Source organism: Acinonyx jubatus, chromosome F2, assembly GCF_027475565.1.
Source record: "Acinonyx jubatus isolate Ajub_Pintada_27869175 chromosome F2, VMU_Ajub_asm_v1.0, whole genome shotgun sequence".
NCBI classification, from domain to species: Eukaryota; Metazoa; Chordata; class Mammalia; order Carnivora; family Felidae; genus Acinonyx; species Acinonyx jubatus.
Window position 1 is genome coordinate 49599910 of NC_069394.1, and position 17091 is coordinate 49617000.

Here is a 17091-nt window from a genome sequence, read left to right on the forward strand (position 1 = left end):
TAGTTTCAAGTGTACTACTCAGTGACTCAACATTTATATTCATTCTGATCACCATGATAAACCCAGCTACCACCTGTCACCATACAAAGTTGTTACATATTAGTTACTATATCCCCTATGTTATACTTTGTATTCCCATGTCTTATTTATTTTATAACTGGAAGCTTGAACCTTTGAATAAATTCTGCATACACTTTTAAAAAGGAACTTCAGGGGTGCCTGGGTGGCTCAGTGTCTGACTTCTGGTTTCAGCTCAGGTCATGATCTCACGGTTCATGAGTTCGAGTCCGCATCAGTCTCTGAGCTGACAGCTGCAGAGCCTGCTTGAGATTCTCTCTCCCTCTCTCTCTGCTCCTCCCCTGCTTGCTCTCTCTCTCTCTTTCTCCCTCCCAAAATAAATAAATGTTTAAAATAATAATAAGGAACTTCAGTTTTATTGTTTTACTCAAGTCACCAAAGATTACTCAAAAGAAGAAAAGAAGGTATTTGATAAAGTATCTATTTAAGTAGGAAAAGCCTGATGAAATTCTGAAATCTATAAATTGGAAACTCTAGATCTTGTCTAAGTCTTCAACTGCTTTGGAAATTCTTTTCTCATAAGTATTAACTTTTTAGAAAAAGAACAAAATCAAGTGTGCATTTGCTCTTCTACTGTTTGGATTTGCCTCTGCACATTTTATATCTTCCTGCTGACGTAAGGCACAGAAGTGAGGAAATATGCTCGGAGATTGGCCCGACTTTATTTCTTTTTTAGAGAAAGAGCACCAGTGGGGGAGGAGGGTTCAGGGGGAAGAGAGAGATGAGGGAGGGAGGGAGGGAGGGAAAGAAAGAGAGAAAGAGAGAGAGAGAGAGAGAGAGAGAGAGAGAGAGAGAGAGAGAGAATATCTTAAACAAGCTCCACGCTCAGCACGGAGCCTGACATGGGGCTCAATCCCCCGACCCTGGGGAATCACAACCTGAGCCAAAGTCAAGTGTCACACACTCAACCAACTTGAGCCACCCAGGCACCCCCAGGCCCAGCTTTAACTTTATGACCCTGGGCAAGTTACTTAGCCTCTCTGTGCCTCAATTTCCTGGCCTGTATGAATTTTTTGTTTCTTATTTATTTTTGAGAAAGAGACAGAGGGCAAGTGGGGGAGGGGCAGAGAGAGAGGGAGACACAGAATCTGAAGCAGGCTCCAGGCTCTGAGCTGTCAGGGCAGAGCCTGACATGGGACTCAAACTCCTGAACCGTGAGATCATGACCTCAGCAGAAGTTGGACACTTAACCAAATGAGCCACCCAGGCATCCCTAAGATGTTACTTTTGTAAGGATTAAATGAGCATATCTGAAACACTTAGAAGAGTGCCTGGCACATGGTAGGCATTACAGTTGTATTAGCTATTATCACTATTATTGATCCAATTTCTCCCTTAAAGTAATAAGGAAACTTTGTTCTTGGAAAGGTGTATCATAATAAAACACCCCTACCTGTGAACTAACTTTAACACTTGGGAAGATAGTCAAGCACAATGAAGTATGAAAAAAAGCTTCTGAAGAGTAAAAATAGATATAAAAAATGTATTTCCCTACTCAAAACATTCACCCCATTTGGATCCTATTGACTCCTTCTTTTCTAGGATTCCTAATGGTTTATACCATTTAGTACTCTTTTTTTTTTTTAAGTTTTTTTTTTTTTTAACGTTTATTTATTTTTGAGACAGAGAGAGACAGAGCATGAACAGGGGAGGGGCAGAGAGAGAGGGAGACACAGAATCTGAAACAGGCTCCAGGCTCTGAGCTGTCAGCACAGGGCCTGACGCAGGGCTCAAACTCACAGACCGTGAGATCATGACCTGAGCCGAAGTCGGACACTTAACCGACTGAGCCACCCAGGCTCCCCTAGTACTCTCGATATTAAGGTAGACTTCATCTGAAAGTTACTACTTTCACCCCTAATTTCTTTTCTCTTTCTTTCTTGCCGGTCTGCCTTCAACTTTTTGAGTCCTTTGTTGGCAAGTTACTTGTCAAAACCAGAATTGTCTGAATTCTTTTTCATCTACACAACTCTATTAAAAAGAAAAGGGAATTGCATACATTCACATGTACTATAGAATCAGGTTATTACTTATTTGATGTATTTTGTGTATTATGCTTTCATGGTGTTACCTTTTCATGGATTTGTTAAGCTGTGTTATTTTACCCCCTTAAAGTGTGCCAGCAGTTCAAAGTGTGTTTCTGGTCAGTTAACAGTTACCTTTTAAACTTTTAATAACATATAGAAAGACAATGAGGTATAAAATCAGTGAAAGCCTAACCACCACACCAGGACACTGCTAATATAATCTCAGTTAACAGCGGCTGTCAACTGGAAACTCCTTCCTACCCTTGTTAAGAATGCTCCCCAAATGTGTATGTTCCTGACTCTACAAGCTCTTCACTCCAGGAAAGAACCCTTCCCCACTCACTGAGGCCCTTTCACCCTTTTGAGCATCACTGCATTTGTTGCTTAGTCCCCCGGAACACACATAATGGAGATTCGGCCAAAGTCGTGCTGATTTTGCTCTTTTTCAACATTAAATGCAAACTTTCAAAATCTTGGGATTCTCTTCTTCCTAAAAGTCGAGAATTGTACTGTAAAAGTGGATTTTCCTTTATTCTATTATAGAATAATTCTCAAAACTGTTTAATTTCCACTTGAAATTAGGCCCTTTAATTAGCAGTGTAAGATTTAAGAGCTCTAATATGTTGCAATTCAAAGATATGAGCAGTAACTATATCAGAGCATATGAAAGGGGGACCTTTTCAATCCCCAACTTCTCACATTTTCCCAAATGCAGAACTCACCAATCTTAGCTCCTAACACTAGAAGCTATTTCTGATTTGTGAATAGGATGGGAAAAGGAGAGGCAGCAGGATTCATTCCATGGCTCTCAAATGCCAGCAGGAATCAGAATCCCATGGGGTATCTGTTTAAAATGCAAATTCTTAGGCCCCTTCTCTAGCCCTACATAACCTGATCTCTCAGGTCCAACATTAGAATCTGTATTTTTAGTAAGATCCAGGAGAGTCTGATACATTTGCTATTCCATCTACACATTGAGAAATACTGTTATAATCCCTTTCAGGCCCCCACCTTTCTTCAAAGGGGGGGAGGGGCTGTTAGCTTAGTGCAAAAATAAAACTTGCCTGGTACTTTTCACACAAGACACTGCCTCTAGCTATGGTGGCTACATCACTTCCTCCTCCTTGGGGCAACTATATGCATTTTGTACGTTCTATTTCAGTAAGATATACAGCTTATGAGGCTTGCCCAAGGACAAAATGCTGGGACCGAGAACTCAGAACTACTGTCTTGGATACAAGCCTATTTATCCTGTCCAGAGATGGAAAAGCGAGATGGCTGACTTCTTTTTCTTTTTTCTTCTTCTTTTTCGTACTGAATGAAGTTGTTTTTGAAATGACACGAAAACTTTGGAGGTGGGTACATGTTTTGCTTACCGCGGTGGTTCAGGGTGTCAATTCTGGCATTTATATGTCAATTCTGTGGATACTTTTTTTTAAGAAAGCTCTGTGCCCAATGTGGGGCTAGAACTCATGACCCCGAGATCAAGAGTTGCATGCACCACTGCCTGAGCCAGCCAGGCACTCCAAAACTTTTCTTCTTTCTTTTCCTTTTCTTTCTTCTTCTTTTTTAAAAGCTCTACATCCAACGTGGGGCTTTAGATACTATGGATACCGATTGCCACTTAACCTCATCACACCTCACTTTCCTATCAGCAAAATGGAGATAGATCTCCTGTACACTTTTGTTATGAGGATTATTGATATTGGGTTGATGTTGAATAATTAGTCATTGGAATAGATGTATCCAGATCACCTTTTTATGTGCATTTTTAATAATTTTATTTTTTAGAGGAGATTTAGGTTCTCAGCAAAACTGAGCAGAAAGCAGAGTTCCCCATAGACCCCTGCCACCACAGAGGCATAGCCTCCCCCACTATCATTATCTCTCACCAGAGACATTTGTTAAAATTGATGAATCTAGGGGCACCTGGGTGGCTCAGTCGGTTAAGCGTCCGACTTCGGCTCGGATCATGATCTTCAGGTTTGTAGGTTTGAGCCCCAAGTCGGGCTCTGTGCTGACAGCCGGGAGCCTGGAACCTGCTTCAGATTTTGTGTCTCCCTCTCTCTCTGCTCATCCCCCACTCATGCTCTGCCTCTGTCTCTCAAAAATGAATAAATGTTGAAAAAATTAAAACATAAAATGATGAGTCTACATTGACATGTCATATCACTCAAAGTCCAGAGTTTACATTAGGGTTCATTCTTGGTGTTATACGTTCTGTGGGTTTTAACAAATATGTAATGACATATACCCACCATTACAGTGTCATACACAGTGGTTTCATTGCCCCAAACATTCTCTTGTGCTCTGCCCTCTCGAGAACTTCCAGCAACTACTGATCTCTCCCTGTCTCCATAGTTTTGCCTTTTCCAGAAAGCTATAAAGTTGGAATTTTATAGTATGTGGCCTTTTCATATCAGCTTCTCTCACTAAGTAATATACATTTAAAGTTCTCCCATGTCTTTTCATGGCTTGATAGCTTTTTTAAAGAAACAAAACAAACAAACAAAAAACACTGAATAGTATTTCTTTGTCGGAACATGCCAGTTTATTTATCCATTCACCTACCAAAGGACATCTTGGTTACTTCCAAGTTTGGGCAATTATAAACAAACCTGGTATCTACATCCATATGCAGGCAGACCCACGTTTCCAACTCATTTGGGTAAATGCCAAGTAGTGTGATTACTGAATCTCATGGGAAGATTATGTTCAGCTTCCTAAAAACTGCCAAATGGTCTTCCAAGGGGTCTGTACCATTTACATTCCCACCAGTAATGAGAGTTCCTGTTGTCCCACATTCACACCAGTATTCAGTGTTTTGTGTTATTTTGCCATTCTAGTAGGAATGTCGTAGTATCGCTGTTGTTTTATATGTTTTTTTTTTAATTCTGGTTAAATACACGTGGTATAAAATTTACCACCTTAACCAGTTTTAAGTGTGCAGTTCAGTAGTTTTAAGTATATTCACACTGATGTGCAACCAGACCCCACTACTCTTCTCATCCGACAAACTCCAAATCCATAGCATTAGTTTGCTGGGGCTGCCGTAACAAAGGACTGCAGACCGCGTGGCTTAAACAACAGAAATTTATTTTCTGACACTTTTGGAGGCTAGAAGCTCAGGATCAAGTTGTTGGCAAGTTTGGTTTCTCATGAAGCCTCTCTTCTTGGCAGATGGTCACCCTCTCATCGTGTCCTCTCACAGGCTTCCCTCTGTGGACATGCATCCTGGCATCTGTGTGTCCAAATTTCCTTTCTTCTAAGAACACCATTCTGATCGGATTAGTCCCCATCCCAATGACTTCATTTTAACTTCATCATCTCTTTAAAGGCCCTATCTCCAAATACAGTCACATTCTGAGGTACGAGAATTAGGGCTTCACCATATGGATTTTGAGAACACAGTTCAGCCCATGTGTTGACGCATGAAACTTCCCTCTCTCCCTTTCCTCCTAGGTCCTGGCAATCTTTTATTTTCTGTCTCTAAGAACTTGACCACTCTAGTTACTTCATATAAGAGGAATTACACAGTATTTACCTTTTTGTAACCGGCATGTCTTCAAGGTTCATCTATGTTGTAGCATGTTTGGGAATTTCCTTCTTTTTGAAGGCTGAATAATCTTCCATTGTGTGTACATATCACATTTTGTTTGTTTATTCATCTGTTGATAGACATTTGCACTGCTTCTATCTTTCGGCTATTATGAATAATGCTGCTATGAACACGGGGTACAGAAGTATCTGTTTAAGACCTGCTTTCCAAATCTTTGGGCTATACACTTAGAAGTGAAGCTGTCCTGAGAATTTTTAAGCATGCACTAAAGTTCTGGCTGTACTACTAATATATCTTTCCCCAGGCTAATTCTGTCTTTATTCTGTGACACCAAATCTTTGCTTTATGCCACAAAGTAAGACGTTATGTTAAATTATTTATTTCATCCAAGGCATATATTAATTAGCTAATCATAAATGGGTATGAGTCAGGGACCTGTGAGATAAGAAACATCGTAAATACTTTATCATTTTAACCTAGGTACCATGCAGTCAATTTATAACATAATTGTAAGAGATAAGCCATCTTAATCATGCTTTAAAAAGTTCAAGATGGTCCCAAAATGGCAAGTAAAGAAACTCAGATAGAAATTATACTTAACAGGAGTTTCCAAAACAATAGATAGACAGTTCTGACTATCTTAACAGTTCTTTAAATTCTTACTTCTGGAAAAGTAGAACCCTAATTTAATTTGTAAAATAACGTGGAATTTACCATCAATACCCTCATTTTTCAAGTGATAGCTCAATACCACTCTCTTCTGTCATGGGTAGAGGGATAAAAATAATCATGCAAAAACTCATGTTTCGTTACAAGAAATATTCCATGTTCTTACACAGATGAGAAACTTAAATGAGAAGTTTTTTGTTTTGTTTTAAGGAATACTAAAAGGAATTATAGCATAGTAAGAAAAATGGTCTACGTTCAAATCTCAGCTCTGTCACTTTCTGCTTCATGATATTGGGCAAGCTACTTAACATGTCCGTTTTCTCACCTGTGAAATGGGGGCATTAGTTAGGCTCAAGTTTCCAAGTTGTTAAGATGATAAAATTAGTTAAGATCTGTAAAAAGCCTGGAACAAACTCTCAATAAATGGTAGCTATTAACAGCATAAGCTGGCAAACCAGATAAAGCTTGAGGAGCATGAGGTAATGTGTCATCTCACTGGAATAAAGAGATGTGACTACTGTACCCACTTTTATAAACGAGACTATGTGGTGTGGGAAGGAGATATGATTAAGTTTCTCAAAACACTTTCGAGGTGTTTCTAATCCCTTCTAATTGTTAAATTATACTTGAACAGCTTTATTAGAATTTATTTGCTTTATTGGTCTACGTTCTCAATTAGTTATGTTATGAAGAAGAAATGCATCACCAAGATGGAGCATTATGTTATTTTTCAATAATGTATGTCATGGTTCACAGTAAGAAGCATCACTGGAAAGATTTCACTGCAAGATTTTTACATGAGTAAGATTTTACACATACATGAAAATAATTGAAAAAAATATACGTAAATAAATGAAGTATGTATATTTTTCATGTATATGTGAAAAATAATGATACTCAAAGTGTACTTTAGGAGTAAAAAAAAAAAAATCACTGATATAAAGAGACAAAACGTAACTGCAAAAACTTTTGAAACTTTTAAGGAAAGTTCCAGGATGAATGAAACAATGTTGTTATGAACTGTTAAACTCCACTCTCTCCTCACTGTCCCTGTGACTTCTGGAGAACAATGCAATGGCCATAGATCAAACAGGAGGAAGTCTTAAGAATTTAAAAGCAAGAAATGCAAAGTTCCATCATTTTGCCAGGTGAGTTGAGAAAGAAGCCCTCAAAGTTTGGGGTGCCTGGGTGGCTAAGTTGGTTGAGCAACTGACTTCGGCTCAGGTCATGATCTCGCAGTCTGTGAGTTCAAGCCCCATGTCGAGCCCCGAGTCGAGCCCCTAGTGGGGCTCTGTGGTGACAGCTCAGAGCCTGAAGCCTAACTCAGATTCTGTGTCTCCCCCTCTTTCTGCTCCTCCCCTGCTCACGCTCTGTGTCTCTCTGTCTCTCAATAATAAATGTTAAAAAAAAAATAAAAAGAAAGAAAGAAAGAAAGTCCTCAAAGTTAAACCCTCAGAGTGCAGCTGTATCTGGAAAACCCCAAAGTTCCCTGATTCCCTCTACTGAAAGCACAGTCCATTTACACAGTAAATTCAGGATACAACTGAATGTCTAGATTTTGAACGATAGTTTACAAGCCGTGTTTTGTAGCACGTCTGGCACTCTGATGACCTCATGGCTTCCTTTGAAATCCTTTAAACCAAATCCATTTTAGTTCTTGACAATCTAAATACTATATATGCCATAAAGTACTTTCAGGGAGGAAGCAAGGGAGGAAGAGGCTATAGAAAAAACAAGGAATTTCCAGAGTTGGGGGGAAATTCCAGCAATAACACTTCAAAAAAGAAAATAGCAGAAACTACTTCCCCAGATGCAAAACGCACCTACCATGCCCCATTGGAATCCGAATAATTCAATTCCACGATCACTTAAGGAACACCTACTGTGCTCAGGGAAAGAAATGGGCATTCTCAGACAAAACAGCAAGCACCCTCTGGGCTACAGTAGGGAAGGCCCTTGGGTCTTCCTTCCTCTCTACCTTCAGGAAGTACTATAAAATGCTCTCTCTCAGATGCCCCTTCTCTTGCTCTAGGCACAGCCTTGATGGTCTCTGTCACTATTTCAAGCCAGGTGAGGTGGTCCCTCCTGCACTCCTCTGGCTGTTGGGACCAATCATCAGTGTAAAATCAGATTTCAGATATCGGGGACATGGCTAGGAGATGTCTGCAGTGATTAACAACCCATTAGTAATTTCTGTTTTCAAAGCTTTCCTTCTTACTTAAACTTGGGGCACTGGTTGAATTTTAATTCAAGTAATCACAGTCTCCTGCTCCTCAGCGTTGTGGAATCCTTCCAAATCCTGCTTGGAACGGTTAAGTCATTTTGTTTAACCCAACAGCTTTCGATGCATGTTGTTTGAAAAATGTGAACTGTAGTCCACGACGGAAGCACACATTCTCAAGAAACAGGAGAGCTTACTGAGCGCTTCCCCCTCTTTGAGGGAAAGCTATAAAACACCCCCTTTTTGTGTGATGGCATATCTCACTTTTAGAGATCTGTACCATATATCAAATTAAGTTAAAATCAAATACCCCCCCCCATCAGGATGATGAAAAGAAGTGTACAAGTTAGAGGGTTTTTTTCTTTATTACTATTATTATTTCAACGCGGAATGAGTGTGTAAAGTTCTTTTTTTTTTTTCTTTCATCCGCAAAATCGGGTTGTTTTGTTTTGAACAACGGGAACACCGTCTCAAGTAGAATAGCCTATGAAAACCATCAATTCCCAACAGCAAAATCAATCCCCAGGTGTCTCCAGGCAGAGTGCCAGGGTCCCCCCTGCGCCTCTGCCACAGGTGGACGCGGAGCAGCTAGGACACTCGGGCGCCCTCGCGTTCCTGCGCCAGCAGAAGCCACGCGGGCGCGCTCCAGGTACTGGGCTCTTTGTCGAGAGCCCGGCGCTGCGCCGGGCCCCATTGGTCGTGCGGCCGGTCGGGGCCACCCGGTCCCTCGTCCCTCCCCCATCCTGGAGTCGTGGGCCTGGGTACGGGCCTCATGGCCCTGGCTCTGGGGGGAGGGGGGGGGTCGCCCGGTCCCCGCGGGGCGCGCCCACACCGCGCCGCCCGACCCCGCGCTTCAAGGGGGTGGGCTTCTCTGGGGGCCGCGGGCAGCTTAGTCCGCCCCCATCCCCGCCTCCCGCGCTCACCGCTTTGAGATCCAGGACGCCGTCCTTGGCCTCCTGCAGCAGCGACACGAACTTGGTGGTGAGCAGCCCCAGGCTCTTCTCGTGCCTGCTGCTGCCGCCCCCGCCGCCCCCGAGCTGCGGCGGTGGCGGCTGCTGCGGAGGCTGCGCCTGGGAAGGCTGTGGCTGCGGCCGCTGGCCCTGGCCCTGCCCCTGCGGCGCCTGCTGGCCCGAGCTCGCGGGCTCCGCCGCCGCCATCGCGTCCCCACGCCGCGGCGGTGCGGCCGCTCGTGCGTCCCCGCCCGCGGCCACCTGCCGGGCCCGCTGTGCAGCGGCCGCTCCAGCCGCCGCCGGCCGAGAGCAGGGCGGAGGGGCGCGGGCGCCTGCAAACAACAGGTGCGCGCGCGGCGCCCACCGGACTCTGGGCGGCTGGCGCGCCGGGCCTCCGCCCCCTCCCCAAGCCCCTGGAAGCGTGAATGGAGCCCACGACCGAGGGGAGGGGGAGTGGAAGCGCAGAGAAGGGGCAGCGAGGGGTGGGGACCCGAGTTTAAATGGCAGGAAGTGACGTCGCGGCCCGCGGTTGCCTGGAAACGCATTTTTCTGTGGGAAGGAGGAGCGCGCCGGGAGGAGGGAGAGCGTAGCTACTGTGTTTCACACTCGCCTCCCTACGGTTGGTGAGCTGCCTCGAGGAAGGACGACTTCCCGCAGCCAGCTCAGGAGAAAGCAAGGACTTCTCTGCGGCAGAAAATCACTATGCCCAGTGGCCATTAGCTTCTGAGCTGTGAAGGTGGTTGGTTTCTCCATTTGTAGAGACGCGGGAGATCAGCTTTGGGTCCCTTATGGTCTTTGGGTATTATCTGCTGAGCGCGCTTGCCGAGCTTTAAAGTCCTTTGCAAACATTTCAGTGACTCGGACCAAGTGCTGGGTTTTATTCAATAGATCGTCCTTTTAGATTTGTAACGCAGGAAAAGCAAAATCCTGGAGTTAGGGTTTTGTCCTCATCAGTGTAATACCCCCAATTTCGAATCCAACAGACCACCAAGGTGCCAATACCCATGCAAATGCACCAGGGTTTATTTGCAAGCTCCAGCTTGGGCCCAAGTATACCCGGCACAGCGGAGCAGGGAGTTGGACCCCTAGGTTAAGAGGTGTAGCAGTTTTATAGGGGCCAGTGGCCAATGAGATTGTAACACACACAGAAAGTTGCATAGTCATGTCAGTCCACATGCAGGTGGCCAATTGAATTACAACTTACCCTATAGTAACCATTTGAACTAGCCTATCACTCTGGTCAGAATTGGCGCGCAAGTTTGGCGGGCAAAAGGCAGGGTTTACATTCTTTGGCGGTTAGGGGTTCTGCCTTCCTATAGGAGCCGGTTTCCAGTAAGGGTGTGCTCAGTGGCTTGACTAGGGTGAGGGAGTGTCTTAAGCAATAAGCAGGTCATGTGGGGGTTATACATGAGATGGTGGGTGTAGCACAAAATGGAGTTAGTCTTGCTCTGCTTGTCCAAGGGTAGGGGATTTTTGTTAAATTCCTTGGGTCCCACAATCAGCAATCAACTTTGTAAACAGAAAAACTGAAGTGTAGTCAGGGAGGCAGTGAATTGCCAGACTCACAACTAGACCCCAGATCTCCTGCATTTAGAACAGTGTTCTTAATGCCTTATCGGAATCATATACTGTGTTACTTAGACTACTTGGCGCTCATAAGTTTGTGTGCTACGGTGATACCCCAAACCATTTATGGTAAATGAGATGGCACACAGTTCTGAGTAAAAAAAAAAAAAAAAAAAATCTTTGTCATTCGATTACACATTTTTGAGAATCAGGTCTAAATTTTAAATGAGTTTTTTTTTCACACTTGGAATAAATGCTCAATATATACTAGGTGAATGGAAATTCTATATGACAATAATTAAGAAAGCTTCATGCAAGATTTTACTTAATTCAAAATAACAATAAGCTAGCAAAAGCGGCTCACTAAAATGAAGTGAAATATTCAGACAGCAACATTAACAAGTAAAACTATACAGACCATTTATAATAAAAAATTTGTTTCCTTTTCATAGGTACAGAGCTTTATTTTTTTAACATTTATTCATTTTTGAGAGTGAGAGAGACAGAGCATGAGCGGGGGAGGGGCAGAGAGAGAGGGAGACACAGAATCAGAAGCAGACTCCAGCCTCTGAGCTGTCAGCACAGGGCCCAACTCGGGGCTCAAACTCACGGACTGTGAGATCGTGACCTGAGCTGAAGTCTGACGCTTAACCGACTGAGCCACCCAGGCACCCCCATAGGTACAGAGCTTTATTAATAACCAGATAGTCTTCATTTTAAGCCAAAAATCCAAGAAATCTATAAGCAAAATGTGAAATTAAAAATCTGAAGTAAAACATGAAAACTGCAACTAAAAAAGTTGAACAATTTATCTGAAAACAGCTTTTCCTGTGGATTTGGCATTAGCAAAATCAAAGACAAATTTTGCAAATTGATTTTATTAATAGAATTAAACACTATAGTGGTTACTAAGAAGGTTTTACTTTTAATTTGAAGAGGGAACATTCTGCCATAGATGCTGGGATGGGAATTGATAACAAACAAAATTATTGTAATAAAAAAAACCCTTACATTTATGTTGTGCTTTAGTCAGCTAAGGGTGCCATAACATAGTATAGTAATTCTCACAGTTCTGAAGCCTGGGAAGTTCAAGATCAAGGTGACAACATGGTCAGGTTCTAGTGAGAGCTCTCTTACTGGCTTACAGACTTTCTCTCCATGTCCTCACAAGGCAGAGACAGAAAGAGCTAGAAAGATCTCTAATGTCTCTTACAAGAACCCTAATTCCATCCTGAGGGCCCTACTATCATGACCTCATAAACCTAATACCTTCCAAAGTCTCCCTCCTCAAATACCATCATACTGGGGATTCAGGCTTTAACATACGAATTTGGGGAAGACACAATTCATTCCATAGCATGGAGTATCACTTCATAAAAGCTATTTTGGTAATTTTGAAAATTGTGTGTTTTTTATTTCAGTTTTTAAAGGTTTTTTAAAAAGCAATTATTATACTGTTAATGATGCTAATAAGTCACTTTATGATAGGAAAACATAGGATAAAACAGGCAGAGAGGGAAATAATTAGGACCTGAGGTCCCTGGGTGGGGAAAAACACATATTTTGGAACAATGCTGGGAGTGTCGGACCACAGCAAACCCCCTCACGCTTAAGGTTCCTCTTAAGAAAGTAACAGACCACACTTACTCCCCTTCAGGCTTCCCTCAGGAATTTGACAAAAGACCTAACTGAAAATAAGTAGTAGACCATGAAACATATGACCCACAAGGAATGATATGGCCATAGACCACCCCTCATAGAATGGAAACAAGTCAATGAGTAATGGACAACCCAGCACCTAGAATTGTCCAGCCAATAAGGGAGAAGGAACCTGAGAAGGAACAAGTGGGAAGGGAAGGAGGTTGACCAGAACCTTATAAAACAAGACCCTTGCCTATAGTCTTTGGTCATTCACTTTGAATGTCCCGTCTCTGTAAAAAGAGACTTCCTACTACTCTTACTTTCTGATCTTATACTCTAATAAACTTTTGCATGTTGCTTATTTTGTGTCCACCTCTTCATTCTTCAAAGAGGAGAGACAACGAACCCCGGGTATTGAGGTGAAAAAAAAAAAATCCTGCAACAACTTGAAATTTATTTTGCAGTGCTTTTGTATTTTTTCACAGTAAATTTTTCCTTTGTTTAAATTAGCTGGGGTTCAACTAGAAAATATTCACAAATTAGCCATTTCAATTAGTCTTCAAAATGTTACGTCTGTCAGAGAAGCTAAAATTCACTTATACCACTTGTTCCCAAACTTTACTGAGAAAAATCATCTATGGTATTTGTTAAAAATGCAGACTGTTGGATCCAAACCTCAGAGATGAAATCAGTATTGATACGAGAATTTGACTTGGAGATCTGCAGGTTTTGGTTTCAGGTAATTCTCACACACCTGGTGAAATACACTTTGTGAAAAAATGAATAACACCATAAAAAATAATGAAATTATCCTTTTCCCTAAAAACAGCTAAAAATCAAAGGCTGATAATACAAAAGTCTTCTTATTTTTTCGAAATTTCTGCTAATGAAACTTTAAGAAACATGAAGTTAAAAAATCTAAATACAAATAATCATTAAGAGAGGTGCCTGGTTGGCTCAGTCGATAGAACATACAACTCTTGATCTCAGGGTTATGAGTTTGAGCCCCCTGTCGGGTATAGAGATTACCTAAAAAATAAAATCTTTAAAAAAAAAAAAAAAGGAGAAAAAAAACCCCAAATGTGCAGAATTGTGTCATAATATGGTAGTTAAATATTTAAGAAAATCAAACCAAGTTTTAAATTTTTTAAAGATTTTTTTTATTTAAAAAAAATTTTTTTAATTTAATGTTTATTTATTATTGAGAGAGAGACAGAACACGAGCTGGGAAAAGGCAGAGAAAGACGGGGACACAGAATCCAAAGCAGGCTCCAGGCTCTGAGCTGTCAGCACAGAGCCCAACATGGGGCTCGAACTCACTAACTGTGAGATTATGACCTGAGTCCAAGTTAGAGGCTTAACTGACTGAGCCATCCAGGCGCCCCAAAGATTTTTTATTTTTAAGTAATCTCTACACCCAGTGTGGGGTCAAACACATAACCTCAAGACCAGGAGTCCCATCCCTCAAGCAAATTTTATTCTGGTCACTGGTGATGGCATACTGATTTTTAAATGCATGAGCCTATTTAGTGGTCATGATTGGTTATAACTTCCAACTCTCAGGTCTCCTGGAAAGTAACAAACTTCCATTGAAAGGCTGCCTTCATCAGCTTTATTTCTCCCTTACTTAATCCATTCTGAGTTAGTAAGAATAAAATTTGGCTTATTTTTCCTTTCCAAACTTTGCAACACACAAACATCTATCTTCTGTATTTTCTAGGTAAAATAAGCAAACAAACAAAACAATACTTCCAGAAAACAACAAACTTAGTTAAAAAATATGTTTCAAGGATTATTAATCCCCTCATTATGATAAACATATTCTTTGTCCATCTAAAACCTGCATGTTACAAAATAGGATAAGTAATGTAAAGACCTTGTCTTCACAAGCTTGTGCCCTATAAGTAGAAACAAGAAATGCCAAGTACATTTAAACATATATAGAAATAGAATTCACACAGATTTGAGAGAATTTAAATTTTATATGGTGACTTGTATTCTACCATACTGCCCTATCAAGGCAGTTTACAGAAAGAGCACATGTATCAAAAATATGGGATGACATTAAAAGAAACAAAAAGAATTGCCTCCAAAGCTCCTTGAAGAGTGGTATTAAGAATTCTAATTCTCAGGGTGCCTGGGTGGTTCAGTTGGTTAAGCGTCGACTTCAGCTCAGATCAGTCTGTGGGTTTGAGCCCCACGTGAGCTCTATGCTGGCTGCTCAGAGCCTGGAGCCTGCTTCAGATTCTGTGTCTCCCTCTCTCTCTCCCCCTCCCCTGCTCACACTCTGTCTGTCTCTCACTCTCTCTCAAAAATAAACATTAAAAAAATTTTTTAAGAAAAAAAATTTAAAAAATAAAGACTTCTAAAAAAGTTAATGCTTATCATCTGATATGTGGGGTCTGAATTTCAACCATACATGTTCAAATATAAGAATAAGAGATCCAAGTTTGTTATAACAAAGTATAATTCAACTAGTATACACTGCAAACTTCTATTATACATTAACAGTCCTCTAACTGCTCTTGTAGATAAAAAGGGAAGGCAAATAGGGTCAAACATTTACTGAAACTGAATGTCATTTATACCTTCCTGAAAAATCAAGTTGCTTAGCAACCCTCTTCCTTGGAAACATGGTTGATAATACCATTTCTTTGAAGTTTTAGTAAGATAAAAATGCTTGTCACTAAACTACCAAAGCTTAAGAAGACAGCTTGTCCAAATAACGAGCCATCACATAAAGGCTTCTTGATTATAATACGTTGCCCCAATTAAGACAAAAACTTATACATCTTACCCTCAGATACAGACCCTTCGGCAACTAAAACCTCATGTCAAAAGAGTGTTGAAAATTTTTGGATTTATCACCAAGAGGGACTTTTCCAAGTCAAAAGTGTTGCTGTCGAAAGATAATTTCTCACCACTAATGATCCCCACATCATTCAATTCCTTGTGCAATGCCAGGACACCTATTCCCTAGAATGAAAAATAAAAGTACTCTAAATAAACAAACAAATAAGCAAATCCTTCAATATGACAAGAGGTACCCAAAAATTATCTAACCTTAAAATATGCAGCATACTATCTTCGTCTACTGCAAACTGTTTTGTTTATAAAAATACACTTACATAATTATATGTATGCCATTTTTAACAAAAATAATTTATTCAGCAAAAATGAAATTCAGACTCATCAGCAAATATTTTCCAGCTAAGTCATGTTAGCCATGAACACTACCAAATCAAATAATATGTTCTTTTAGAATCTCTGAGAAAAAAATGCTTTGTAAAATGGAAAAAAATGGAAAAGTCAAATAATACTTTTGGGAATCTTTCATCAGTCAGTGGACCATCCAATAACTTATCTGTCTTTTTCAACGTGTGGTGCACATACTACTGGTATCACACAGAATGATTGTAGCTGGTACATGGTCAAGAACTTTTTCATTATAATACTAGCATGACTAATATGGATTAGGAAAAATTTTAAATAAACATAACCAGAACATCAAACTAGTGACTTATGTTATTTAAATTGTGGCTAATAAAGGGATGTAATTTTTAAAAGTAAGTTAGTTTTAAAAGTAAATAAAAAGCTAACAAGAAACTAATAATTTGTGTGGTGTGAAAATGTGATGAAAATCATGATGATAAAACTTATGTGATACCGGTTTTTAAGTGTATTAGTTTATTTAGTGACCATAATCACTTATAGTTTGGTAAACATTTATCTTTTTTTAAAAAATTCTTTAATGTTTATTATTTGAGAGAGAGAGAGAGAGAGAGCGAGCAGGGGAGACACAGAATTGGAAGCAGGCTCCAGGCTCTGAGCTGCCAGCACAGAGCCTGATGCAGGGCTCAAACCTACAGACTGTGAGATCATGACCTGAGATGAAGTCAGCCGCCCAACCAACTGAACCAACCAGGCACCCCAGTAAACATTTATCTTTTAGTTGACAGGAAGAAAACCAATTTGCTCTTCTAGTCTTTTTTTCTTTTTCTTTTTGACAGGAAGTAGAATTTATTGGTGGACATGAATAAAGAGGGGGCACTGCTGAGTTCTCATGAGTGCAGCGTCCAACATTTGTCCCAAGGGGCCACGATTAGGGATGTATTTGACCCCCACCCATCTGGGATGAGCCACTTTTCAGCACCATACCTTCAAATTCTTCCACATTAAACTTAATAAAGCTTCACTCCTTAGAAATGTGGATCTTCTGGTGGCTAGGGAACTTGAAGTTGGCCTTGCATAGGGTCTCAGTCACATGTGCCTTGTTCTGCAGGTTAGTATGGATGGACATGATGACTTGGTCGATGTGGACCCTGGCCACCATCCTAGAGCTTTCCAAAATATCCCGCATACCTGTCTGGAGCCTAGATA

The 17091-nt window shown here is 41.0% G+C and overlaps 1 protein-coding gene across 4 annotated transcripts in view; it reads right to left on the bottom strand.

Moving 5' to 3' along the window:
• The window catches only part of E2F5 (E2F transcription factor 5), a 27189-nt gene extending 17219 nt beyond the window's left edge, over positions 1-9970 (bottom strand). Inside the window, exon 1 of one of the 4 annotated variants that reach the window (XM_053208586.1) lies at positions 9478-9970. In XM_053208586.1, the coding sequence (XP_053064561.1) occupies positions 9478-9711 (234 nt within the window). In that variant the 5' untranslated portion in view covers positions 9712-9970. The remainder of the gene's footprint in view (positions 1-9477) is intronic. The other 3 variants (XM_053208585.1, XM_053208584.1, XM_053208583.1) reach the window with 3 other exon arrangements.
• Between the last annotated feature and the right edge of the window lie 7121 nt (positions 9971-17091).